Genomic DNA, 25,224 nt, shown 5'->3' on the forward strand with positions numbered 1-25,224 from the left:
TCGGGGGGCGTAGATTTACTTGCAGGGACGTAAAGTCAACGGCACAGGCCTACGAATCTATCCCCGATAAAGTCGATCAGAGCGGGACGTCCTATTAAGAGTATATTACGCTTTATCAACAATTAATATACCTCAGAAATAAACAATGATATGTTTGAACTCAGTGGGGATTGATTTCAAGGACCAAAGCGCCAAACAGGCCGCTTTAAAGTTCTTGTTCGATATCTATTATTCAGGTCTTGTGTAGTTTTTTTTGTCATTGAAACATCGTGCGCACAACATGACAGAAGCTACGCAGCTACCCTAAAACTAGCGTTGTAAATTTAATTGGCTTGTAGTTAGCTGATGTTAGATTAAAATTGCTAAATATGTTAACGTCCGTCGCCTGTTTGTGTGCGCGAAACGGCAGGAAAGTCTCGGCCCCTGTAGCTAAATTGTCCCTGTTTTCAACGGTTAAAAACTCAAACGGGACCCTGAATCTGACACAAGATGTGTCACGATATCGGCCCTCCGGGCTCGTCCTCACACCGACTCCCTGGCAGCTGCTATCCGCCAGATCTGTGTCCCTATCGGCTGCTTCCCATGGGGGTGCAGACCCTCTGGACTCCCCTTCAGCCCCAGCTGGAAACAACCCACCAGACCGGGAGAACTTCGGTTCCTTTTCCACCGACATGTCCTCCAGGAGGACATTCAGGAAAACCAGCCCATACATCCAGGACCTGCGGCACCGAGACGAGGATGAGGACCCAGTGAAACCCCGCAAGAGGCCCGGGAGGAGCAACACACCGTACTGGTACTTCTTACAGTGCAAGAAGCTGATCAAAGACAACAAGGTGAGTCCATTGGTCTGTCTCTCTGTCCTCTCACCTCCTTCTGTGTATTAAACATGATGTGTCCTCTCACAGCTGCAGGAGGCTTTGGACGTGTTCACCAGAGACATGCTGGAGGGAGAGAGGCTGCAGCCGGAGGAGTACAACTTCACTGTGCTGATCGGAGGCTGTGGTCGAGCTGGACAACTGAAGAAGGCCTTCAGACTCTACAATGATGTAAGGACATTTTATTCATACGCTATGTTCATGTTTAAATCTTCCTCAGGGCTTTGATTGGATCATTTGACATGTTGGTGAAATCAAATTTATTGATAAAGCACATTTTAAAAACAACCTAAGTAGACCAAAGTGCTGTAAAATATAATGATAGAAGATGTACATTCCTTGACACAAACACAGTCCAGTCAGGTAACAATGTGTGCGTGTCTTCCAGATGAAGAAGCGAGGTCTAGAGGCCACAGATGCCACCTACACCGCGCTGTTCAATGCCTGCGCCGAGTCGCCATCCAAACAAGCCGGTCTCCAGCAAGCGTTGAAGTTGGAGCAAGAGCTCCGTCGCAAAAACTACCCACTCAGCACCATCACGTACCACGCCCTCCTCAAGACGCACGCCATCACCAACCACCTGCAGGCCTGTATTCACACGCTCAGGGTACGACATTTGTGTGTGTGTGTGTGTGTGTGTTTGTGGAGGGTTTAATCACCGAATTGTTGGATTTCTTTATGAGTCTATGTATGTTTGCAGGAGATGCTGCAGAACGGCCATGCTGTAACACAGGAGACGTTTCACTACCTGCTGATGGGCTGTTTGAAGGACAAACAAACTGGATTCAGACTGGCTTTACAGGTAGATGCGTGATTTAGAGCCACCTCACATCGGTACCTAATATGTTTGAGAGGAAAAGGACGATTTACTCTGAGATCTTCTGTGAAAGTTGACAATCGTGAGAGAAACATGCTTAAACACTTTGCAGCATTTTCTCTCCGTGTTTCCTCTTTTCTCTGTGAAACCATATTCACAATCTCTCTCTGCTCCTGTTTTGAGGTTTGTGGTGTACAGATGTGTTGGACTCAACTTGTCAATATGCACCGTACCTCTTTGTTTTTTGTTTCAGGTGTGGCGCCAGATGCTGAGGTCCGGGATTCATCCAGACTCAAAGAACTATAACCTGCTCTTGCGAACTGCCAGAGATTGTGGGATTGGCGATCCCGCCCTGGCCAGTGGCGTGCTGCTGAGGCCCGACCGGAAGTACGAGAGGGAACGTGTGTCCCGTGTAAAGTCAGAGTCTGGACGCAAAGATGTAATAGACGTTGACCTCCTGGAGAGGCAGTTGTTTATCCAACCTGACCCACACAATGACAGTCAGCGGGACAGCAGAGGCAGTGAGGAGGAGTCCCCCATTAAAGACTCAGCCCATTTGGTGCCAGTCAGACAAATAGAAACCGCCTCACTGCCCGTTGACGTGGCAGGTGATTCTACAGCCCCTAACCTGCTGGACCTTTTTGAGGGTAAGAGGGGGGGTGTGGTCTCCCTCGGCACCGTGGATGGAGCGTCAGATAGGCTCGCCCTCATCGGAGGAGCTGGAGGATTCCTGGAGAAGATGGCAGCTAACGGACTCAGTCCGGACATCAAAACGGTGACCCTGCTGGCCGACACGATGGAGCCGGGATACCAGTCTCTGCAGACGTTGCTGAAGGTTTCCAAGCTGCACAAAGTGAAGCTAGACGTTGCGTTCTTCAACACTGCGATTCGCAGAGCAGCCAGAGCGGGTGACCTGGAGGAGGCAAAGGTACACACACACACACACACACACACACACACACACACAGTACTTTCACTTTCCTTTAGTATTTTCACTTCTAATCTTCTGTGAGAAATATTGGACTTGTTACTTCCGACGCTTGTAAAGTGTGAGTGCATATTTTTGATGCACGTCTTTCTCTGTCCAGGCTGTGTTGAGCGTGATGCGACAGCGCCACGTGAACGTGGACGTGCAGACATTTGGAAGTCTGGCGTTGGGCTGTGAGCGGCAGCAGGACGGGCTGCAGCTGCTGAAAGACATGGAGGTGATGAAGCTCTCATCCTAACAGAATAGATGTTAAATTGAGGACTCGCGTTGTATTTGTAGAATCAAGGACAGAAAAAAATCACACAGAGATCATAGACGGTTTAACAAAATAAAAGTGCTGATTATTACTATTATTGTTAGTTAAGAGATGAACTGTAACATTGTCATATGAAATACTAACGTCAGCAGTAATCGTATTAAGAATCATCGTAGTAGTAGTACTAGTAGAAGACCAATATTTTGACTTATTTTTTTCTTCATCTTTACATGCGTTTTATTGCAGGAGGCGGGACTTAGGCCTAACGTCAAGGTGTTCTCTGCTCTGATTGGCCGAGCAACTCGAAGACTGGATTTTGTTTACCTAAAAACAATGCTGAAAAGCATGAGCACCATGAGTGTGTGGCCTAATGAGGTCATCATCAGACAGCTGGAGTTTGCCTCACAGTACCCTCCCAACTATAACCAGGTAAGCACACGTACGACTAGTCGGTACAAACCTGAGCATGAAAACATGTCTGTGTGGATGTGTAGGTGCAGATTCTGATCGCAGCCAAAGAACATAAAGACTCTTCTCATCAGGGGTAACGCCTCTCCACCAAAGCAGATCATATCTACGCTCTGCAGAGTGTTTTAGCATCTTTCAGCCTATTGTTTTGTTTTTCAGGCTGTCAGACTCCACTCTCATTAGCCCTGTTTTCAGCCCCAGCAGGCAGTTTCTTTCAGCGAAGAATGCTCTGATAAACACAACACAGTTAGCTACAAGGTGGTTCATTCATTCGTATTTTATTGATTTGCCCCTCTCCTCCCCGTATCCTTCCTCCCTTCCATCAATCCCAGTACAAGTCCAGAAACAACTACCTGCTCCAAATCGATGGGTTCCGTGGTTTCTACCAGCAGTGGCTGAAAGACATGCCGGCTCAAAGCGCTGAGGACGATCAGGCGGAGCTGCAGTCTGAGACGGACACTGAAGAGCTGAACACAGAAGCTGCAGATGGACTCACAGCGACCCAAAGAAACCAGAGAGCAGCAGCGAGGAGATACAAGCCTCACAACAAGGACAAGAGAAGCAGCTCTGCTCTCTAACAGCACTCCTTCCTCTCTCTACTTGATCCTCTGTTGGTCTGTTTGCATTCAGCTGTGTAACTCTGGATGGACTTCAGATCAGGGTAGTAGCTCGTGGACCTTCCTTCAGTTAACTTATTGCAGATGCATTTTTCTCTACAGATCGAAATTAATGTAATTTATATTGCAATTAAAGTAAAAATTCAAGTTTGAAACCCAAATCTCGACTTAGTTTTCTATTGTGATGTGTTTTATTTTGAAACCACAATTTTAGGGTAATTTGCTGAGTAATCGATGGACTTGACTGATCATTTGCAATTAGTGTAAAAATGCACAATCGCATGCAAGATGCACATTGTGTGCTGGTCTTTATTTATATTTGAATCCATGTGAAGTGCATCATAAGAGGACACATATTACAGTTTGGTTTATAGAATTACAAGTTCACTGGTGATGAGATTTTTCAGATCAGGTTTAAAAAATACAAATTCTTAGAACTGACTTTCTTTGACCAAAAATGTATTTAATGAACGACTATTCATTCCTTTTCCATCTTTTTATGTATTTGGAAGTGTTGAGGGTTAAGCTTGTTGTGCCTCAACAGGACAGAGGAAATGAGTTGTTAGGTGTCTAACAATCAATAGATAAACTTTCTAAAGAATCTTTTCAGAGAGTAAATGTGGATGTGTTAATTGAAAAGAAGTGTTAGGAAATGTGTAAGAATTAAATATGGCTTTATCTTTCAGTGACAGATTGATAAAAACAAGTTTACTTTTTAAAAAGGGAAGAGGCAGTTAGGACTTTGGCTTTTAGGATCGCTCAAGTGTTCCATTTTAAATAAAATAACAATCCAATGACTTCATTTTAAAGAAGGATTTAAGAGCTGCAGAAGAGCAAATTAAAAGAGTTTAAAAGAGCCGTTCACCTCCAGATGATAATAAGACTGATACAAGGATTTAGGTTCAGTGAAGCTTCAATGATGGAGTGAAAACAAGAGAAAAAAGCTTTTTAATAGGCAAGCATCTGTCTGAGTTAGTTGATTATTGTGAAACAGAGGACTCAGTGAAACGTGTTGTATGTTTCGGGTCAATAATATGAAAGAAATTAGTCCCAAATACTGACACAAACATTCTAGTACGTACTTATTTATTTATTTCAAATAGAGAAACTAACTCTGTTCTATTAAATAATATGAATTTATTCCTTCGTTATGCATTCATCTACTGCTCCAGTAGGTGGCGGTAATACACCTATAAGCTGGTTTGCCAACCATTAATTCAGACGACAAAGAAGAAAAGGAAACGTCATATCCGGTCACGGTGAATTTGGAGAACGCCCGGGCGCCAAAAAAAACAACTTTAATTTTGAACAACAAAGGTAAGACAGCTGTCGCTAAAAAAACTAAAACAACTACATAAACGTATTTTGTATCTATATTTTGTAGTAAAGAAGTACATTGTTAATGTTGACACAATCTGCGACCGTCTTTACACGTATTTAACTTTCTGTTTCCTGCCTCGCGGAAAGCTGGTAAGCTTCTTAAAAGTTCGATAATGTGGTTTGTTCGGTTCTGGAAACAAAGACACGCTAACGTCTCATCTAGATGATGTGTCCGGTATATTTTACTGACATGAATCGGGTCCCTTCCCAGAATACTGACAAACCAGCAACTCATGAAGGGTTTCATGTGTGACTCACTCACCAACATCTTACAGGACACGTGGTGGGATTGCCTTTTCTTTTCCCTGCCAAACTTTTCTGATGGGTACAGCTGTGGACACTGGAGAGATCATCATCCTCAGTGATGATGATGAAGAGGACATATCCTGCAGTGATCCCTCGGTTCTCATCGTGGAGGTGGAGGACATGAAGAAGAGTGGTAACAGCTGTGTTTACTGTCCACACCAGCAGCATGTGAAGGTTGTTCATGTTGCAAATGGTCATCAGCTGCTTTCTTCTTCTTCTTCTTGTGTTTCAGACCGTGTTGTATCTCCCAGTGCTCTGGATGAAGACCTGGTCATCACCTTCTCCCGCCGCGCTGAGGTCCTGCCTCATGCACGTTACGACTGTCCCTTGCATGCATTTACGTGAGTGAATTGTTGCATCACACATTTTGTGATATACTGACCTCCATCAGAGATGATCACGCCCTCCTCTCCTCTGTGCTGCTCAGGGCTACAGATTGTGAGATCGGTGCTCCTGCGGCCGGTAACCAGCTGATGTGTGATCAGTGCTTCTGTTACATCTGCGACAAGCTGGCGTCATTGGTATGTGTTGATGTAGACTTTAAACTATATACACAGCAAGAACACAGGTATCAAAACTCTGTGTGTGTGTGTGTGTGTGTGTGTGTGTGTGTGTGTGTGTGTGTGTGTGTGTGTGTGTGTTCAGTGTCAGATGTGGTGTTGCTGCGGTGTGTGTCACTGCAACAGCCACAAGAGGAGCGACTTCTGGAACAACCTGAGAAACGGCTCGCTGCTGGGAGGACTTCAGCCTTTCAACCTAACTTTGTCTGAAATAGATTCTCACCTCCGACATGCAGGTACTTAAAAATACAAATCCTCAGACTGAACCACTTGTTGTTTTGATTGTTATTACATTTCACCGTCACTGGGTTTGTCTTCCTCTTGTCCAGACACGATGCTGCAGAGCTTCAAACACGGGCTCTCTGCAAAGTTCTCGTCCTTCTTGAAGGGACAGACTTTGGAGCAATGCGGTCTGGACCATTCGAACCAGAAAGGCCTCGTCTTCGAGTGAGTGACGGAGCAGAGCTGTCTATGATGTGGAAAGGACACTGAAATCCGTCCAGATGATCTCGCCCCATTTATGAATCGGGGATCTGTAATACATGAAAGTCATTAGGATTCATCCTCATCCATTAACGTCTGCACCAAATGAACATCCAAAACCATGCGGTCGAAGATATGCGGACACGCAAACATTGAACCCATAAATAATTGTTGAACATTGTCATTCCAAAACCCCAAAAATGCTCTAGCATAAAGGGGACTCCCTAAAAACTTAATTCTTCTCCCGGGGGCTGATGTCGTGTGCCTGATGTTCTTGTGGGCTAGCATTGGGTCACCTCGTCACTTTTTGGAGAAGCTAGCAAAACTATAACCTAAAAAGTTGTTTATGAACCTATTTGGTCATTCTTTACAGTGCGTAACGTTATGCAACCAAACGCTCTGCACGTGAGGCTTGTAGACGTAAAGTTAGCTTGTTCAAGGTAAGCTAACGTTAGCTACCCTTTAAATATTATCCAATATACTCATGGGTCATGGCACTTTTTTAATGGGGCACGTGTTGTGACATTCTGATGTTAGCATGACCGGATAGTGCAAATCAAAAGGTAGTAACCTACAGTGTTTGTACACACTTTCTATAACTCATGAACGTGCACGGGCTGAGACGGAAGCGTGCGCTGTAGCATTAAAGGGGCACTCAACAATTTTCTCCCAAAATTTCAGTTTACTTGTAATCTTATGTTCTCCCCAGAATGTTAAACTAGTTGTACAACGTCTTTGGGTCTGATGACGTTACAAACTGGAGGTGTGGAGTTTGAAAGTTGTGGGTATTTATTGAGCACGGAGGATGCTATCCAGATGCATTATGGGAAATGTAGGATCCAGTGTTTCTGGTTATTGACACACACTGGGTACTAAAAGTCAGGATGTCTGCTGCATTGATTTTGACAATTCTTACAATATTTTTTTTAATATTTATGACTTCCATATAACTTTATGGAAATGCAATAATAAATCACTGGAGCGCCCCTTAAAGATTTGGAGCCTAGCTCAAACCATCGAAAACAGTCCAGACTGAAAAACACACAAACGTATTTTGACGGAGACATCCACATGCAGTTAACAATTAAAATGATGGCTGCAAATACACCAACTGGCTGTTTCACCAGTCTTACTTTATGTCGTCTCTAACATTATTAACTAAAGTGACATTTTTAGAATTCAATTTTTTCTGTTTTGTTTTGCAGCTACACGCCTGTGTACGAGTTTGTGTCATCGTTCCTGGACAAAGCAGATAAACGGGAAGGCAGAGCTGCTGCCATCATGAGGCTGGGAGCCACTGAGGACTTCGTTCGCCATTTCCAAGTCTCAGGGTGAACACACACACACACACACACACACACGTGTACACGCACAGCATGAATAGCATTTCCTGTTCTAGATTAAATGTTTATCTTAGCAGCTTTTTTGCTCTCTGTGTAGTAATTTTCTTTTGTCGATATGATTCTCTACAGGACTTACATCTCACAGTCTCCCCTTGCTAATGCTTTTGAAGCCAGACTGGTGTTACTTCAGAGGTGTACACACACACACACACACACACACACAGAGAACCCATGCTGTGTCCTGTCTGAAACTAATTCATTTGGATATTTACCTTGTTTGTGTTTTCCAGGGTAATAGCGTCCGTGCAGAGACAGATGGTGATGACCGATTTAACCCCGGAGTTCATCCACAAATTGCAGGATTTTTACAGGAGGTTCAATTTCCCCGCTGAGCTGAAGCGCGTGAAGAACAGGTGTGTGTGTCTTCAAACGTGTCTCCGAGGCAGCAGTTTAAACATAAAAGCCTTTTCATGCATTACTGTAACTTTGTGTGTGTGTGTGTGTGTGTGTGTGTGTGTGTGCTTCATTCAGCCTGTGTGTTCGTCCGTGGGATGACGTCCTGCTGGTGTCGGTGCTGAAGGGGCAGAACGTGACGGGGTTCCGCAAAGACAAAGGCAAGAAGGACTTCCTGATTGAACAGATTTCTGTAGTTATATTGAGAACAGAACTACTACAGCGGCAGCACAGGTACAAAACGGATACACCACACACACACGCACACACATTTCTACACACACACACACACCGTTGCCTTTCACAACTGCTAATAAAACCAAAGCTGGCTGTGTTCTTACCGTCTGCAGGTACAGAGAATTGTGTCGCTACCTACGAGTCATCGAGAGCGATGATTCCCAGCGGTGAGTGTTCAAATAGTCCCAAATATTCCAATGGTTTAGATTGAGGTATGAGGTTATATTTACAATATTTCCGTCGACTCTTGTGATGTTAAACCACAGAAATTGAACAGACTTGACCTCCCAGGCGATTGGTTAAACATGAATGAAGGGTCCACTGACTGTAAGCGTTGGTCTCTATAAAGGCCGTTCAGGTGACGTGTTGCACTCATTTGCCTGTTTTCTGTTCTGCCCTTTAATTCACGTCCAGCTCGCCATCTGCGGCGATAGTTTCACCATCTGTCTGATCTTAAATTTAAAAAAAAAAAAACTTTACTAGAATTTTCAAATACATACATGTACTTTCATTACATTTGAGGATATATTCTGTATGATCTGATTCTGATAAATTATGCATCCCATGCTGGCACAACGCTTTTTGATTTTCACGCCCTGAGAGAGCCGGTTGAGCAAACGCACATAATAATATCATAATGTCCAATTAAAATTATTCCCTCGGAGCCGAATTTAAATTGTATTAAAATATGCTGTAATTGAATTTACAAATATTCTTCTAGGGATCTTCATTTTCTTCTATTTTATAATGATATTGATACATAAAAGCAAAGCTCATGAGGGTTCCCCTGTTTTTTTAAAAGTAGTTATTACAACTGTAACCGTAACATAACATAGGCTAGATCTATACATCATTGAGACATGACCGGTGCTTTGTTCTGTTTCTCCACCAGTCTCCAGCAGGTACGAGACCTCATCCCGTTCTTCATGTGCATGGATGGGACCGTAACGGGCGGCCTGCACAGTTTGTTCCCCTCGGTGAACGCTCCCGCCTTGCGCTTCACTCCACACCTCTTCCTCTTTTATCTCCGCCTCTTTAAAACGGCAACAGCACCGGAGCTGGTGGTCAGTCAGTCGGCACAGCTCTGCTTCTCTGATGCAGCGTGGCAGCCAATCAAAGGTCAGGCATGCTGTGGATGGATTATAGATTTTTGCTTTCTTACCTTTTTAAAAAAACAAAAAGAAGTCAAAGTGTCTTCTCTCTCTAGATGCGGTGCCGCTTCCACACGTTCTGCTGGTGAGGTTTGCTCTCCGGGTTCAGAGATGCTGCTCCGCCGTCTTCACTGACGTAAGTCCGACACGCTCGTCTCTGTTCAGTTTCACAACAAACTGTTGTGACTTTCCACTTCAGTGAAGCGTTTCACGTACATTACTGGCATTCAGACCTCCGTGAGGAAAAGAATAATAGATTATTGCGAATTATTATTATTATTATTTTTTCTTTTTTCTTTTTTTTTTTCTTTGCAGGAATTTGATGTTTCATGTCACTGATCCGTTCTCAGATTTATTTTCACTGAATGGCCGGTCAGTCTCCGTTATAGTCTAATCTGTGCTGATCAAATTAACACCCAAGCGCTGCACCGTGATGAACTATCGTCACATCCACACTCTGTGTTGCCAACTTGGCAATTTTAAAGCTCAATTTTGCAACTTTTCAGACCCTCTGAGTGACCTTATTTCTAAAAGGCAACCCGTGACAAATTTTGCGACTTATTCAGACAGAAAAAGCAAAAAACATGTTCCAGTAATTCATATTTTAATTCTTTCCCATGCTGCTTGGAGTAATCGCAGTAACCGGCTCTTCTTAATATAACATACAAACTGTTCATTCTTGTAAATACAGACTGATTCATAAGTTTTTGGATGAATAAATACATAGCTGTAAATAGATAATACATTGTGGACTGTTAAGTCTGGTGGAGGACATGCTAGGAGCTACCCGGACCTCTCATCTGTCAAAGCTGAGTTTATTTTATGAGCTCCCAGTGACTGACATGACTTTTTTTCTGTTTTAAATATTGTCTTTAATAGTTTGTGTGCTTGTTGTGACAAAGCGATTGTCAATGATTATTTTGTCCCCTTATGTGTATGAACGTGCTATATGATTAAAGTTAGACTTGCTTGTGATCGTACGTCTGATACCTTTCTGATCCAGTCTCAGTGTTGGACCAGTTTACTGACAGTCGTCAACACACTCACCGCTCTCCCAGAACCAAGCCCACAGTTTCTACACGTATGTATTTTTTGTTTATTTACAGCTTATTTTCCATTTGTTCCCAGCAGTAGTTGTTTACATTCTGTCTCTCATGTCCGGACTTTAGGAAGCGAAGGTTGTTGTGGAATCGATACTGCTCGACCGGCACGGGTCAAACATACAGATCCCACGTTTCTTTCAGGAGGTGAGCACGCTGTGATCTACACATGTACACATGGATGTTACCAGCGGGTACTAAACTGTGTGTGTGCGTGTGCGTGTGCGTGTGCGTGTGCGTGTGTGTGTGTGTGTGTGCGTGTGTGTGTGCGTGCGTGTGTTTACAGGTGTACCCAGATCAGGCTTTGCTGCTGTTGGTAACGGGGGCTTTATGTGGGAGAATCGTTAGCGCTGCTCTGAGTCCGGCCGTCCCTGTGCTCAAGACGTTTAAGGTAACCTCCTGTTTGCAGACATTTATTCCAAAGAGCTGAACGGTTTCCATGTCCCTTATCCCCATGAAGATCCAAACGTTTCACCCAGTAACATTTCTCTGTCTCTCAGGATAACATGTGGGCTCTCAGGTGGCTGTGGGACCGTTTGTCCTCCAGCCCAGAACGGCTCAGATCCTTCGTACAGGAGAGCTCACAGGAGGTGGAGAACACGACAGGTGTGTGTGGATGTCTTTCTCATAATAAAGGATCAATGCACTGAACCCTCAACATGCTTGTGTGGGTGTTGAATCATCACAAATAGGTTAAAAATGATCAGTACTCTTAGATATATATTTAAGAGCAAATAAGTTATTTGCTCTCATTGGCGACACCTGGTGGTAACATGAAGGAACTGCACCAACTCCTTACCTCACAGGTCTGTCGCACAGCAGCACTTCCTAAAGACCTCAGTTAAGCTTGTGTAAGGTCAACGTCAGGAGTTCATCTTTTACTTGTATTAATAGTTTAAGCTTATTGTGGAAAATAAGATGTGTTGGATTAAGCGGGCTTAGCATTTAGGTCAATGTAACTATATCAGACTCTGATTGGGACAGCGGCAAAAAAAAGTTGGTCTGAAGCTCTGCTTTTTAATGACATCGGAGCTGCAACTAACAATTTTCATTATCAATTAAGCTACCGATTATCCACAGACTCTCATGCTATCGTTTCAGATGTTCTTCATTTTCAGGCTGGTTTTAGTGTGGTTTTTTTTTTTTGGAGTCGTGGTTAAATAGTGTTAACGTGTAACAGTGGTACTATTTACCCTGAGAGGTTGGAATGAGATCTACGTTTATAAAACGTTACATTTCTACATAAAAAGATCTGGAGCTAACATTAGCAGAGTACTTTGGCACATCAATACCTAGCATTTGCACTTCTATGCTACGCTAGCTGCTGAAGGTACACTGAATGTAAACATGCTGCTTTTGCTTTTTATTGACTGTAACGGCAAATAAAGACCAACCCGGCTTTACAAGAACATCATCAGGTGATGTGGTTCACTTTCACACACTGGTCTGTAGCTTCTGTCTTTATCTTTTCACTGATGAATCCGTTTGACATCCTGGATATATGCTTCAAACACATATTGTAGATCCTCCTGCTGCGTCTCTCTGAAATTGCTTTTTTATTCACCGAAAGAATTAAATGATATTTACATAGAAGCAGCGCGTCTTAGCGACGGGTCAATTAGGAGTTAAGTCTTGCAAATAGCGTCCACAGCCACAAAACACAGCATGTCTTTGTTTCTCTGTCAGATGGGGATAAATTATTATTTCTTTCCGCCATTGTATCCACTCAGTCTTCTTCAACAGAGAACTGGGACCAGTGAGTGAGATTTAATTCCTAACAAAAGCACCACAACCTTTATGTGAACGTTTCCTATTTTCCTTTCACGCTGGAGTATAAAAGTCACTAAAAGGCCGTGGATCTGATCTGTTGCCTTGCTTTACATGACCTCTCCTGATGTGGTGGTGATCAGCACCTACTGTAAGTCGCTCTGTCACATGTGGTGATCCTTCACAATGCGTCTTCTGTGGTGTTGAGTTAACCCTTTGTGTCTCCTCATGTAGACAGTCCAGTGGCTGTTAAACTGTACACGTGAAGGCCCCACCGGCTGTAAGTCCCACAACTGTCATCAGCTGTTTCCTCCTCTGGGTCCTTTTTTTTTAAATTTCATAATGCACCTTTAAAGAATAAAGTCTGAAGTGTCTTTTTCTCTGTAGTTGTGGCTCATATATTTTCTTTTTGAGAGCAAACTGTAAATCCTGCAATGTTAAATCGGATAATAGTCGTCGTCTTCCCGCCTTTCCTGGCTCATTGCCACCACCAGCCGTTAAAGGTACAATGTGTAAGATATGGCTTGAATCTTAATCTTTTAGTAACGATGAACTATTATTATCAACCGCATGGGAGAGGGTACAGTGTTGACATTAAGTCTAAGACGTGTATGTCTTGTGTTGTAGAGATCTCTACTGATATGTGCATGCTAACCAGTTAGCCCCAGCCTGCCCTGTCCTGTAATACCACTTGATAGTGAGTCAGTGTAGCGTCCAGTCTGCCCTCAGTCCAACATGAGGACCAAGAAGTAGAGCTGCTTTAATCCAGTAAACTCTCAAACCGTACAGCTACACGTCAGTAACACGGTAAACACGCAAGGTTTTTAAACTTAAATGACAGTTTAGATTAATCCTAATTGTTCTCAATACATTTTTAGTGAGTCGACTAATTGATTAATTGGCTTATCATATCAGTACTGATAAAGTTTGAAATAATCTGAGTAGTAATCGTATCTTGTTTTCATCCCTCAAGGCTGATCTGCTCTCTGATTACTGGCTCCATTTACACATAAAACAATCAAACTGTAAGTGTTGCTTCTCAGTTCTGTATTTGATATAAAGCCGACTTTTTAACTCCCAACAGCTGATCATTAATGCTGAAATACATGTTTTTGTTTTTTTTTGTCCTTTCGGTTGTTGCAGCTGGGCCTGATTCCAGACTGATGGAGAGCAGTGGAGAGCTGGAGGAGCCACAAGATAACGTCTGAAATGTTTTATTTAGACGTCAGGATGGAACTGGACAGATGGAGAGACTTCCTCATTGTCCTTCTTTCATGACGTCATAGAGACACTTTATGTTGCTTCGTGCGTCAATGACTTGATCAGTTCATTATGCTGATGAACTTGTGAAAATGCTTTTGGGTGTTATCTTTTGTTACAAATGCTCATAAGATGCAATCATGTGATGTTAGTAAATAAACAGAAACTGTTGTTTTTGCTTATGTTGCTTAATTTAGAATGGTAATGTAAAATATAAGATTTTATTTTCAGAATAAATAAATGTATACTAAACTATTGTTTTGACATACTGTAGTGACTATTTCTTACTTTTTATGAAATATAACTTTTGAAAAATATGACATACTATGATTTTTTTATGACACTTGACATATTGACTATATTGATTACTTTTTAAAACCTTTGATGACATACTTTTGCTTTTTTGACTTTTTATGGCCTTCCCTACTATGACTTTATGACCTAATATACTATGACCTTTTTTACTTTTCATGATGTAATATACTATACATTTGTTCTACTTTTGTTTGACACGTTTTATGATATATTATACAATGACTTTAATGACAAACTATACTATATTATTTTATGGCTTCTTTATGAAATCCTACATTATGACATTTTCAGACATACTATGACGTTTTAATGACGCACTATACCACAACTTTTATACTATACTATGTTCATAGACTATAACCTTTAAATTATATTGCTCCTGAAGGTTTATGAAACCACACTGTGGCTTCTCATCTTAACAAATAACAGTTAATCGATCAATCCCATATGTTCTCGGTTATTGTTAATGAGTAAACTAATTGATTAACTGGCTTATCTACGTGGGACTGATCCTCTCCCATTACATATAAAACAACCAAACTATAAGTGTTTGATATAAAGCCTCTTTATAATCCACAGCTGATGCATGCTGAAATCATATTGTTTTGTTCTTCTGGTGATGGTTTTAATTGAGTGGTGCTTATGTTCATGACTTTATTAAAAATACTTTTGGATATTAACTTTTAATGCATATGAGGCAATCATGTGAATTTGGCAAATAAAAGGAAAAAGTGACCGTTTTCATGCTTTGACGCTGTTTTTTATTGCTTATGTTGCTCAATTTAGAATTCAGAGTAAATACACACATGCTAAACTTGGCTCATATTTGCATCAATCAATCAAACTGCTAAAATAACAGTGAAGTGTTAAACAGAAGGAAGACGTTGTCCTGTTAATTAAATTTGACTAAAAGTAAGTACATGGCACAGTCCTGGAAGATATTCTGTCCTTTTGAAATCATTTTATCTTTAATCAGAATAAGGTCTCGTATGTGTAAACGTTTCCTGTATTCAGAGTCAGCTAAAACTTGCAGTACACAAGGTTTGTGCAGTAAAAGGGTTTAAACTAAATGTTCTGCTGCTCCAATTATGTTTAAAAACATATATAATACATAAATCATATGTGGGCTACTATGGCAAGTATAATGTGAGCCAAGCTAAATGTAATCTAGCTCATTTTAAGTCTAAATAGATTTTTAAAATTAGATAGAAGCTCCTCCTTTTTCAGACAGACTTCAGGGAAAAGTTCGACAGTTTGAGAAGTGGCACATAACCTCCCTGTAAAAAAGCAGTTTGTCTTTTGGTTTTTGTTACCATTGGATCTGTATTTCTAGTCTTTGTGCTAAGCTAAGTTAGCCTGCTGCTGGCTTTAGCTTCATTGTTACCGTACAGACATGAATGGACTGAAGGGAGACAAATGTCATTTCTATTCTAATTTCTAGTGTTTTAATTTCCACATGAACCGGTAAAATTACTCAAAAAAGGTTTCTTGTTTACAACCTGGCAATTCAGCTGAACTGTGCTTGTTTTAAGAGAACAGTCATATTAAATGTTCAGCTGGCATAAACCCCGAGAGAAGCAGTCTCTTATTCTAATGCAGCTAAAGTTAAAATAACAGAGCAAGTTACAGTCAAGGCTGTTTATAAAACGTAAATAATTACCAGTCCATGTGGTACCACCAAGATCCGCAAACTACAAGCAACAACTATGCTGGCTGAACAGTAATCTCACATCGGTCACAGTTTCTTTTTGCACAGTGTTCATATGTGGCTCAATTATCTTAAATTACAAAGAGTTCACGTGTGATTCTGTAATAAGCCTTCATTTTAAAAACACACTCCAATAAAAAGAAGTACTTCATTGATTGAGCCAGCATGGGGAAATGATTTGGTGCCAGTGAGGCACTAGTGCACTTGTTCACAGTAATCCAAAGAGACACGACCCACGGAATAAAAACATAAATCAGTAAAAGTCATGCAAACACACTAACATTCAACACTGCAGATAAAAACATATAAGCGTGATTCCTCAGTGCCAGACAACACAACTCATTGCATTTGGTTGTAGGTATTATTATAGACCATCTTTATGATGTTGTTTGTCCATCCAGTGTTATGCTGCATATGTATTTCTGTGCAGGTGCATCGAGTTGTAAGAGATCCTTAAAACCGGTGGTCCACGTCCTGCGTGGTGCTGTTTGATGAGGTCACTAAGGAAATGCATCACTCGCAAATCGTGCTCACTGCTGCAACATACTGGCGTGGACGGGAAGTCCTTTTCTCCTCCGCCATTGTTGCCTGCAGCGGTGTTTGGACGACCCGAAGCAGGATTACACGTGTACAGCAGAGCCCGGTTGGCCAGTGCAGTCAGGCAGCTCTCCAGGTGCAGCAGGTAGGTGATGCCTCGGCTGATGCCGGTGTGAGGATCGGCCAGTCTGCCGACGAGGGAGCCGGAGTACGATGGACAACGCAGCGTCCTCTGGTCCAGATCCAACAGCGCCAAATAACGACTGTAGCGAGTCAGAGAGTGAAGAATGCTGGCCGAAGAGCTGGAGGATGATCTGGACAGAAAGAAGAGGAGAGGATGTAACAGAAGCAGCCAACAGAAGACGTAAACACAACATTTTGTCACCTTATAAAGTTAATGCGGTGAACGTGTTAGCAAATAGTTGCTTATTTACACTTCGAAAACAGACACAAGGCGACTTTAGCATTCATTTGGAGTTGTGTTACTGCTAAGCATGAGTTCAGCATGCCCTGATTTTGCTCTCCACCAACTGCTGAGTTAGCAAGAGTTTGTGAAGTGGAGATTTTTAGCTGCCAAACTCTCAACTAAGTTCACCAGCTAGTTGCTATCTGTGTCGGTTTAGTGCTGAGCAGGTCGCGTATGATGATCAGAGCAGTGAGAGTGAACCAAAACTGTTGTGGGCTAGAAAACAAAAAACAAAAATGAGCTTAAAAAGACACTAAAGTGTTTCATAGAGCGACACCTTACACCAGTGGCAGGCCGTCAGGGCCTGCAAGGCCGTCTCTGCTAACCTAAACAGGATCACAAAATTTTTCTTAAATACACTACATGTATTATAATTTATAAAAATATTTTTCTCATTATCTTATTTTCTCATTGCACAGCTACTGTCTTCCTCAGTTGCTCTGCTTCCAGTGCAGCTTGTTTTAAGTAGAGCTTTTATCCAATCAGATTTCACCTCTGAGTCTCTAGGTAAGAACAGAGGCCCGAGGCCTGCAGACTCACAAGTGAATCCCTTTGCAGGTTAAGTGAATGGGGACGATATTGTTGATTGTCATATTCTTCAACCAATCAGATCTTTAGTTTGACATGTTGGGCGTATTCTTTGACGTGCCAGAGCCTGCTAGCTGGTCTACAAGTACGTGATTGGTCAGTGGGCTAGCCTGACATGTTGGGCGGTGACGATGCCAATATCTGCTGCCTCTGTCGAGCGGACATTTTCAGCCCTCAAACGCATTAAAACGTATTCAAGAAATACAACTGGGGAGGCTCGACTGTCTTCACTGGCGTCCATGAATCGAGAAGGACTTCTTACTGGAACTAAAACGCACGGATGTACTGAACAACCGTGAGATTAAACTCTTTGTTAACAAAGAAAGGAGGAAGGACTTTGTCTTTAAATAGTGAACAGCAGCTCTGGTAAGTGAACTGCGTTTGTTTTTACATCTGCAGTAGCTTTAAGATGCTTGTTTATATATTATTATTTGTACAACTTGTTTTTATGAAGATTGGATTATTGCTTGGTTTAATATGTGGTAGGAACCATCGTTACATCCAGTGTTGCTCTCGGGACATATTTAGCAGGTGCCAGTGTTGGCAACTTAGCGAATTTCTCGCTAAATCCGGCGACTTTCTAAACCCTCATGGCGACTTTTTTTGTCAAAAGCTACTAGTGACAAATCTAGCGACTTGTTCTGGTGTTATTGGAGACTTTTGTGACGTTAAAGGACTACCGTTCTACAGTTACTGTCGTGAACGAGCAGCGGGTGCTGCCCCTCCGCCGCCCCAAAGCACTCACAGGCGGTAACTCGCGCAGCAGTCCCAGCTGCAGTCAGAGCAGAGAGGAGACGCACTCCCGGCGTATTCTCTGCAGATAGGTGTTGGCTTCATTTTTACACTAAAGAAATAATGACCGTAGCTGTTTTTCAGCTGCAGGACAGCAGTGAAGGCCCAGGTATAAAATGCACGGCCCGCCACTGCCTTACACATAATAATTTCATCCATTGTCAGTATAAAAATACTGATTTAAGGGCAGCGTTAGTACAGTGAATGTACAAAATAACTGTAGTGAAAGTACTCTGGTGAAGCTCAAAATGCATTTTTGGTAAATGTCAATGCAGGTTAACGTGTCTCATGGAGTACCTGTGTAGTCCTATTAGTCTCCAGGTGAGCAGGTCGCTCAGCTGGAGCGGCGAGGTCAAACACAGCATCACGGCGTTCCCATCAGGACCAGGAGCCGGCAGGAAGAGGCTCAGAGCGTCCACCAGCTTTCTGACCGAACTCTCGTCTCCGCCGATGACGACCAGCGGCCGACCGCTCAGGAGACAAAACACAGCATGCTGGGAGAACGAGTTCTGTTTGAGGAACCGGAGGGCTCTGAGTCCCGCCTTCCTCCTCCTCCTCCTCCTCTGATCCAAGCGGGTGCTGCTGTGGACGGTTTGGGTGAGAGAGAGCGGGTCTGAGGAGCCGGTGACGCTGGTGCAGTCGGACCCCTCGTCGATGCTCAGCAGCCTGAGAGGAGCGCTGGGCGGAGACCACCGGTCAGCCTCAGCCGCGAAGTGGACACGAAGGTCAGGCAGCGCCCGCACAGCCTGTTGGACTTCAGACCACTGAGGCTTCGACTCCGCTGCTTCTTCAACTAATAAAACAGTTTCACTGCACATTAAAGAATATATTTGCAGTAGTTTTGTCCCTCGTTCCTATAAGTAATAATAACATTTTATCATCAAGTTATTCTCAAGATTCGGCAACAGTCCAAAGGGGAAAGAAACACGAGTCAGCAATTACTAGAAATAATGGCCAAAAATACAAAAAATAGAGCCTTAATAAACCTGAGTTATCATTTGATAAAATATAACTGCAGATCTGTAATTATCAAAGAGTTATTTACTCCATGGAATACATTACTGTGTGAATCATTTGCAGCCGACCGATCTCTGTTTGTATTTAGTCTCAAAACTCCTACACTTTACTGTGTGTGTGACATAGACTTAAATCTTGTTTTAACGGGGCTTTAGACACGAGTGTTGAAGCAGATGTTTTACCTTGCAGTAGTTTGGGCATCTTGTCTTCATGGACTTGATTGCTCTTCAAACAATTAAAGACCGTCTCCTCTTTCCCTATAACTTCACCACCACTACCACCAGTTATTTGCTTAAAGGCCTCTCCTCTGTCAACACGACCGTCATCTTCCTGAGCAGGCTCTTTGTTTTCGTCCTCATTTAATGAGGTAGTTGCAGTCGGTGTCTTCTCCTCTTTGAGGACATTGTCAGATGTACACTCTGTCCGTGTCTCCTCCTCGATCTCAGAGCCGTTACTCAGAGGTTGGTGCTCTGCTTCTTCCTCCGTGATGGCAGTGAGGTCGTCGGGACAGATGGACTCGGTGGTACTCAGCACCTCGATGCTGTCCTCGCTGTTGGCTCGTCTGGCGTATGTTCGCGCGCTTCTGAAGCCTGAATCTACTGCGGCTCGCCTGTAAGAGGTGTCCGTCATCCCAACTGCTGTTTCTGTTGAAGAGGGAACCGTGTCATTAACTGATCAACTGTAAAATGTGTGCTAAAATGACACCATATCCAAGAGTTTAAGGTGAAATCTATAAATTGCCACCATCATTCTAATAAAACTATTTAAATAACCAACTAGTTGCTCTTCATACCTCTGCTGTCAGATCCAGCGCCGACGTGCTGCGTCCGGTAGGACTTCTCCGTCCCGAGCACTTCAATGCTGTCTCCGCTGCTCACACTTCCTGTCATATCTGTGGGACCATTGGGGTCAGGGGTGACTGTCCCGGCTTCTCCCGCCTCCAGTTTGATGGGGATCTCCTCCACGCAGGAGCAGAATGACTCCAGGCTCATCGGTTCTGATTGAAACGCCTCCACACCGCTCCTGCTCTCTCTCTCCTCCTCATCTCCATCCTCCGGGCTCCACAAGTCAAACAGGAAGCTGGTGAGCGTTGTCCTCCGGGACAACGACCGTGTGACCCGAGCCGCTCGCAGCACACTCCTGTCGCCACGTAGGCGGCGCTCTATGTCAGCGAGCTGCTCCTTCATCAGCGTCAGGAAGTAGTTGTTGCAAAGCTCCTCCAGAGGCTTCAGGCGGAGCTCAGAAGACCTGCGGGAGGTGGAAGGGGGGGAGCAGCGCTCAGGAGGCAGTAACGCAGTCGGATCAGTGAGGGAGTCGGCTGGGTCGTAAGGCAGGAAGTCAGGATGTTTCATCTTCCTGTTTGGGTAGGAAGTGACCTGCCGGAGGAGGTCTCTATGATGTAAGATTTGACGCTCCACAGCTTCAAGCTCATCTGCTTCATCTCCCTCCTCTGTGGACCCATTGGTCGCCATCGGAAGTTCTGCCTCCTGTAGCAGACTCAACCGTGTGTACCTGAAACAGTCGAGAGAGAGTTTATTCAGTCAACAGAGAGTAAAACAGCATTCTACTGCCCTCTTTGGTTAAATGATTCCAGCCTGCTCTGTTGCACCTGTAACCACACCCAACAGTGATGTCACAGGGGCCGGGAGTACACCTGTACATCACTGCAGCGAGGTGAGAAGGTGAACCACTGGAGGTCAGAAAGGATTTTCAGTATGTTAAGTTACTCTGTAGGATAATTTTTTACTTCCCACGCTGCATTTCACAGTCTGATAATGTGCTAAATATGAAGCTGGAATCATAGTTTCTTCATTTCCAAATGCAGCGCAGTGTTTCTATTGGTCGGCCGAACACATACACATCACAAAAGGTGTCATTTGTCCCACAGATTACAGTCCGACTGATGTTATAAACCTTGAAACCTACTCCTCTCAAATTTGCGGGAAGAGATTTTTACCATTCACACTGCATTCCCTTCACTCGTTTGTAATTTGAAATGCGAAGATAGAACTTACGACGTTAGTTAATATCAATGACATAGAACGCTGAGATAATAGGGATGATCCCCTCTGTACTGCAATCTGTTATCAGGCAACGAATTGGCCAATATGGATATCTCAATGATAAGATAATATCAGCCAAGTAGCCAGTGGTGGAGCTCCAATACGTTGGAATATTGTTATTCAATCAAAGTACATCAGAATCTTACTCGAGCTCCTGTAGTTTCCTCTGCAGCTCCATAGAAAACGCTTGTCTGTTTCCCGTCTTGAGGCTGTCGGAGGCCTTCGAGAAGCTCGCCGACAGTTCAGAGAAGTTCTCCATCAGCTTGTTCTGGTCTGAGCACACGTACGCCATGCAGAAGGGACGCACCATGCCCCGGGCCTCCAGGTCATACAGGGTCACGTGGTGAACGTACGCAAACGCGTCCTCCGCAGAATCGCCCAGGACCACTATGGAGTCCTCGCTGAAGTTGAGGTGGGGCCCGGCGGAGGCAGGATGGGCCTGGGAGGGGCCGGAGGCCTGGTAGTCCACCGACATGATGCGGACAGAGAAGTGGTTGAGGTCAAACGATCCGATGACGCTGGGGACGTCCGGTATTGTGAGTACAGGTCTGGGTCCCACCTACAGATCAGAAAATATGGAAAAATGACTGCAGACTGCACTCATAAAGCCGTGTGATGTGTGGAGGATGGGTAGTTTGACGCAAACTATTTCAATCAATATTGTATCACCCATCATCATCATTGCAGCCCTGGTTGGATGTTGTCACTGACACTGAGGAGACATCAGCATACCTGTGTTTTCACAGTTTTAAAAGTTCCTAAAACCAACTCTGAACTGATCTCCAGTATTATGCACCCGACTTCTTTGAGACACTCGTCCCTCTGAGAGAACACTGAATGAATAACACTGGTGTGTTTCAATGCCTGTGTCTGAGTGTACGATGGCTGCTTTGTGTGACCGACCGACGGCTCTTTCTTGCATTAGAGATCTTAATCTCATTCATACTTCCTAAATAAAATCAACTCATCATGTGTTGCGACACCATTACAGAAACTGGGCTGCAATGTTTATTTTGTTGAGAAAATGCAGCAACATAACCACACAAAGAATTAATAAAATAATTATTAAATAATTAAATATTCCAGGCTTCCTGTTTTGTGAACTTAAGTACTTTACTAAAATTAAACAACTAATGAAACACAGGTAATCCACATGTGTGAATGCCGTTTGGTGAAAATAATTAAGCAATGTTTATCATTACTATTATTTAAGGTTACACTACAGAACTTCTACACCTTTTATCCCATAATTATTATACATTATTATATTCTTCACTTTGTTACTTCTCACAGGAGTAAGAGGAAACGGCACTCTTGGTTTTAGTGGGGGGGGAGGGGGGTTTGCACATTTTCAACATTAATGCATAAAGAACATTTATGTACACTGGCCTCTGGAATTGTTCTGTATCGAGCTTCTTATTTGGATTTATTGCATATTTTTATTTTACTTAATGATTTGTTTATAGCTTTAATATATGCATAGTACCACATTTTATTTCCCCAGGAGATCAAAGTCTTATCTTAAGTCCCTGACAGATACTGTTTTTCAAAGCACCCCAGTGCATCAGGAACTGGTCTTTCAAATGTTTTATCCAAACTAAAAACACACACCTGCTCTGAGAATTCAGCCACCAGTATGAAGTCTCTGTGGAACTGGGCGGTGGAGGTCCAGGGGTTGGATGGAGGTAGAAGGGGGACCGAGAATTCCTCAGGTAGACTCTCATCCTGGTCCTCCTCTCCTTCCCCGAACCCCTCGGTGCCGGTGAAGGCCAGCAGGTCCGGTGACCCGATCATCGTCAGACCATGAGGGGGGTCAACATCGCAGTGATCCGGTGCGGCCCCGGCCTTCCGTCTGTGAGTCAGCTGTTCACACGGGACGCAACAACAACAGCCGGAGAGTTCAAAAGTTGTTGCGCAGTTTGACTCCAACCACGAAGCTAAAAAAGCAGTACGAGTGTAAAACGTTAACTCTCCGCTACCATTGAACAACTGTCACGTAAACAAGGGGCGTTTTCAGGAACAGACATTAGAGAAAACTTAAAACGGAGAAGCGAAACTTTCCTGCGGGCGAGAGTCACACGGTTAGCCGGGATTTGTGTTCCTCTTTCCCGCAGTGAGCTAACGTTCACCCTAACACTACCGGTGCCTCGGTGTCAAGTATTTTGACCGGCAAAACTGAAGCCTCGCCACCCATATTTAGCCACATGTGTCGGACGCCGGTGCCGTTCACTTCTGTTGCGAAAGCGGCGCCTCATGAAGGTCTCGAGTCAAGTCCGATAGACTTCCGGTCACCTGTTTCAAAATAAAATAAAAACTTATTTTTTTTTAAACATCCGCTGGAAATAGACTTTGCTGCAATACATCCTTCATGAACGTTATAAGGTTGTACAGAGTTGTTGATTTAACTGATCATTTTGGAGGATGTAATTTGTGGGGCTGTTGCACTTTATTGTGTTAAAATGACAGGGGGGGGTATTATTTTGTTCATCTCATTTATATCAGTGAGGGGAGGCAGATCAGCAATCTGTAAACCAGTGAAATCTTAGAAATGTAAAAAACTGGCAAGTACACATTTAATACATCTTAAACTTATTACCATTTTAAATTAATTGTATTGTAAATGTAAATGACCAGCGTGAAGGATTTCGGGGTATTTATTGGCAGAGATGGAATGCATTACTCATAACTATGTTTTCATTAGTGTATAATGATCTGAAACTAAGAATTGTTGTATTTCGTAATTTCTTAGACTTAGCCTTTTCTATTGACATCGTGAGCGGATACCTTTCACGCAGTCCGCCATGTTGCACCGCCATGTTTCTACAATAGACAAACTGTAGCTGGAGCCTTTAGAGCGATTATGTTACCTGAAGCCCAACATTTACAACACGCTTGGTGAGGTATTCAGTGGAATGCAATCTGCAACCTCACCACAAGATGCCACTACATCCTACACACTGCTACTTTAAGGTGAAATAAAAATAATTGTGTTTATCAGGTAGGTCAGTAATGACTTCAGCGTATGGATGTAGTGTAGTGAAACAAACACAGAACCTTAACCAGAACAAAATCTGTTGTGCAGAACTCTTGATGCATCATCAGACAAAAGACAACATTTGGGGAGGTTTGAGGTGTGACAGGATGGGGCATTGAAGAGGATTGTCCTATTATGGTTAACAGCAGTTTCACACTCAGTTCATTTCCTGTTCCCTTCCCTGCCTCTCTATCCTCGTGGTCTCTCCTTCCCTGGTGTTACTCTTTAAATGACTGAATGTATTTTCCTCAATTTCGCAAGGTGAAATGTATTTGCACACCACAGAGTCACATTCGCACATCCACATGAAATAATTAATAATAAATCATATATATATATATATAATGGTTAATATCATGGTGCCACATTTCACACAACTGTAAAAGCAGAGACAGCATGTTCGCTTCGTCTTCATCTCACCCTGCTGTTTATTTCATTTAGAACAAAAGAAGATATGCAAAAGCTTGAGACTATGACACCAGCTGCATGAAAAACTAAATGTTTTCCCTCTCGTTGCGACAGCACGAGGCCCGTGATGAAGAAAGATGAATCCGTTACTCACAATTAATGTTGAAAGGTGGAAAATATGAAAGTTTAACAGCTCAGCAGGTAAACACGGTCCGAGAGATTTCTACACTAAAAA

General features: G+C 43.2%; 3 protein-coding genes across 5 annotated transcripts; 2 read left to right on the plus strand and 1 right to left on the minus strand.

Annotated features, from left to right (window-relative positions):
- Window positions 1-267: 267 nt before the first annotated feature.
- Window positions 268-4,349, plus strand: ptcd1 (pentatricopeptide repeat domain 1). The gene is made up of 8 exons (XM_031863202.1): window positions 268-833; window positions 906-1,046; window positions 1,264-1,482; window positions 1,576-1,677; window positions 1,946-2,620; window positions 2,781-2,897; window positions 3,183-3,365; window positions 3,737-4,349. Exons 1-8 carry the CDS (start codon window positions 369-371, stop codon window positions 3,980-3,982), a joined length of 2,148 nt encoding a protein of 715 aa, XP_031719062.1. The 5' UTR covers window positions 268-368; the 3' UTR covers window positions 3,983-4,349.
- Window positions 4,350-5,270: 921 nt separating this feature from the next.
- On the plus strand, window positions 5,271-15,174 carry LOC116392067 (uncharacterized). Of its 3 annotated transcripts, XM_031863209.1 has the most exons (21): window positions 5,271-5,338; window positions 5,677-5,840; window positions 5,940-6,048; window positions 6,135-6,228; window positions 6,353-6,503; window positions 6,597-6,714; window positions 7,956-8,081; window positions 8,223-8,285; window positions 8,384-8,506; window positions 8,625-8,780; window positions 8,897-8,950; window positions 9,676-9,902; window positions 9,991-10,070; window positions 10,938-11,015; window positions 11,104-11,181; window positions 11,321-11,425; window positions 11,535-11,640; window positions 12,721-12,790; window positions 13,036-13,081; window positions 13,775-13,826; window positions 13,945-15,174. In XM_031863209.1, exons 2-19 carry the CDS (start codon window positions 5,723-5,725, stop codon window positions 13,052-13,054), a joined length of 1,875 nt encoding a protein of 624 aa, XP_031719069.1. In that variant the 5' UTR covers window positions 5,271-5,338; window positions 5,677-5,722; the 3' UTR covers window positions 13,055-13,081; window positions 13,775-13,826; window positions 13,945-15,174. The 3 variants fall into 3 exon arrangements, with proteins under 3 accessions (XP_031719069.1, XP_031719071.1, XP_031719070.1); XM_031863211.1 differs by lacking the exon at window positions 12,721-12,790; XM_031863210.1 differs by lacking the exons at window positions 13,775-13,826; window positions 13,945-15,174 and having other exon boundaries at window positions 12,721-12,952; window positions 13,036-13,075.
- smcr8b (Smith-Magenis syndrome chromosome region, candidate 8b) lies at window positions 15,115-23,806 on the minus strand. The gene is made up of 6 exons (XM_031863180.1): window positions 23,159-23,806; window positions 21,694-22,106; window positions 20,278-20,996; window positions 19,667-20,128; window positions 18,765-19,260; window positions 15,115-16,935 (listed from the first exon to the last, which is right to left on the minus strand). The coding sequence occupies exons 1-6, from the start codon at window positions 23,339-23,341 to the stop codon at window positions 16,488-16,490; spliced, it is 2,721 nt and encodes a 906-aa protein (XP_031719040.1). The 5' UTR covers window positions 23,342-23,806; the 3' UTR covers window positions 15,115-16,487.
- Between the last annotated feature and the right edge of the window lie 1,418 nt (window positions 23,807-25,224).

Source organism: Anarrhichthys ocellatus, unplaced genomic scaffold (assembly GCF_004355925.1).
Source record: "Anarrhichthys ocellatus isolate YVR2014 unplaced genomic scaffold, GSC_Weel_1.0 scaffold28, whole genome shotgun sequence".
Lineage (NCBI taxonomy): Eukaryota > Metazoa > Chordata > Actinopteri > Perciformes > Anarhichadidae > Anarrhichthys > Anarrhichthys ocellatus.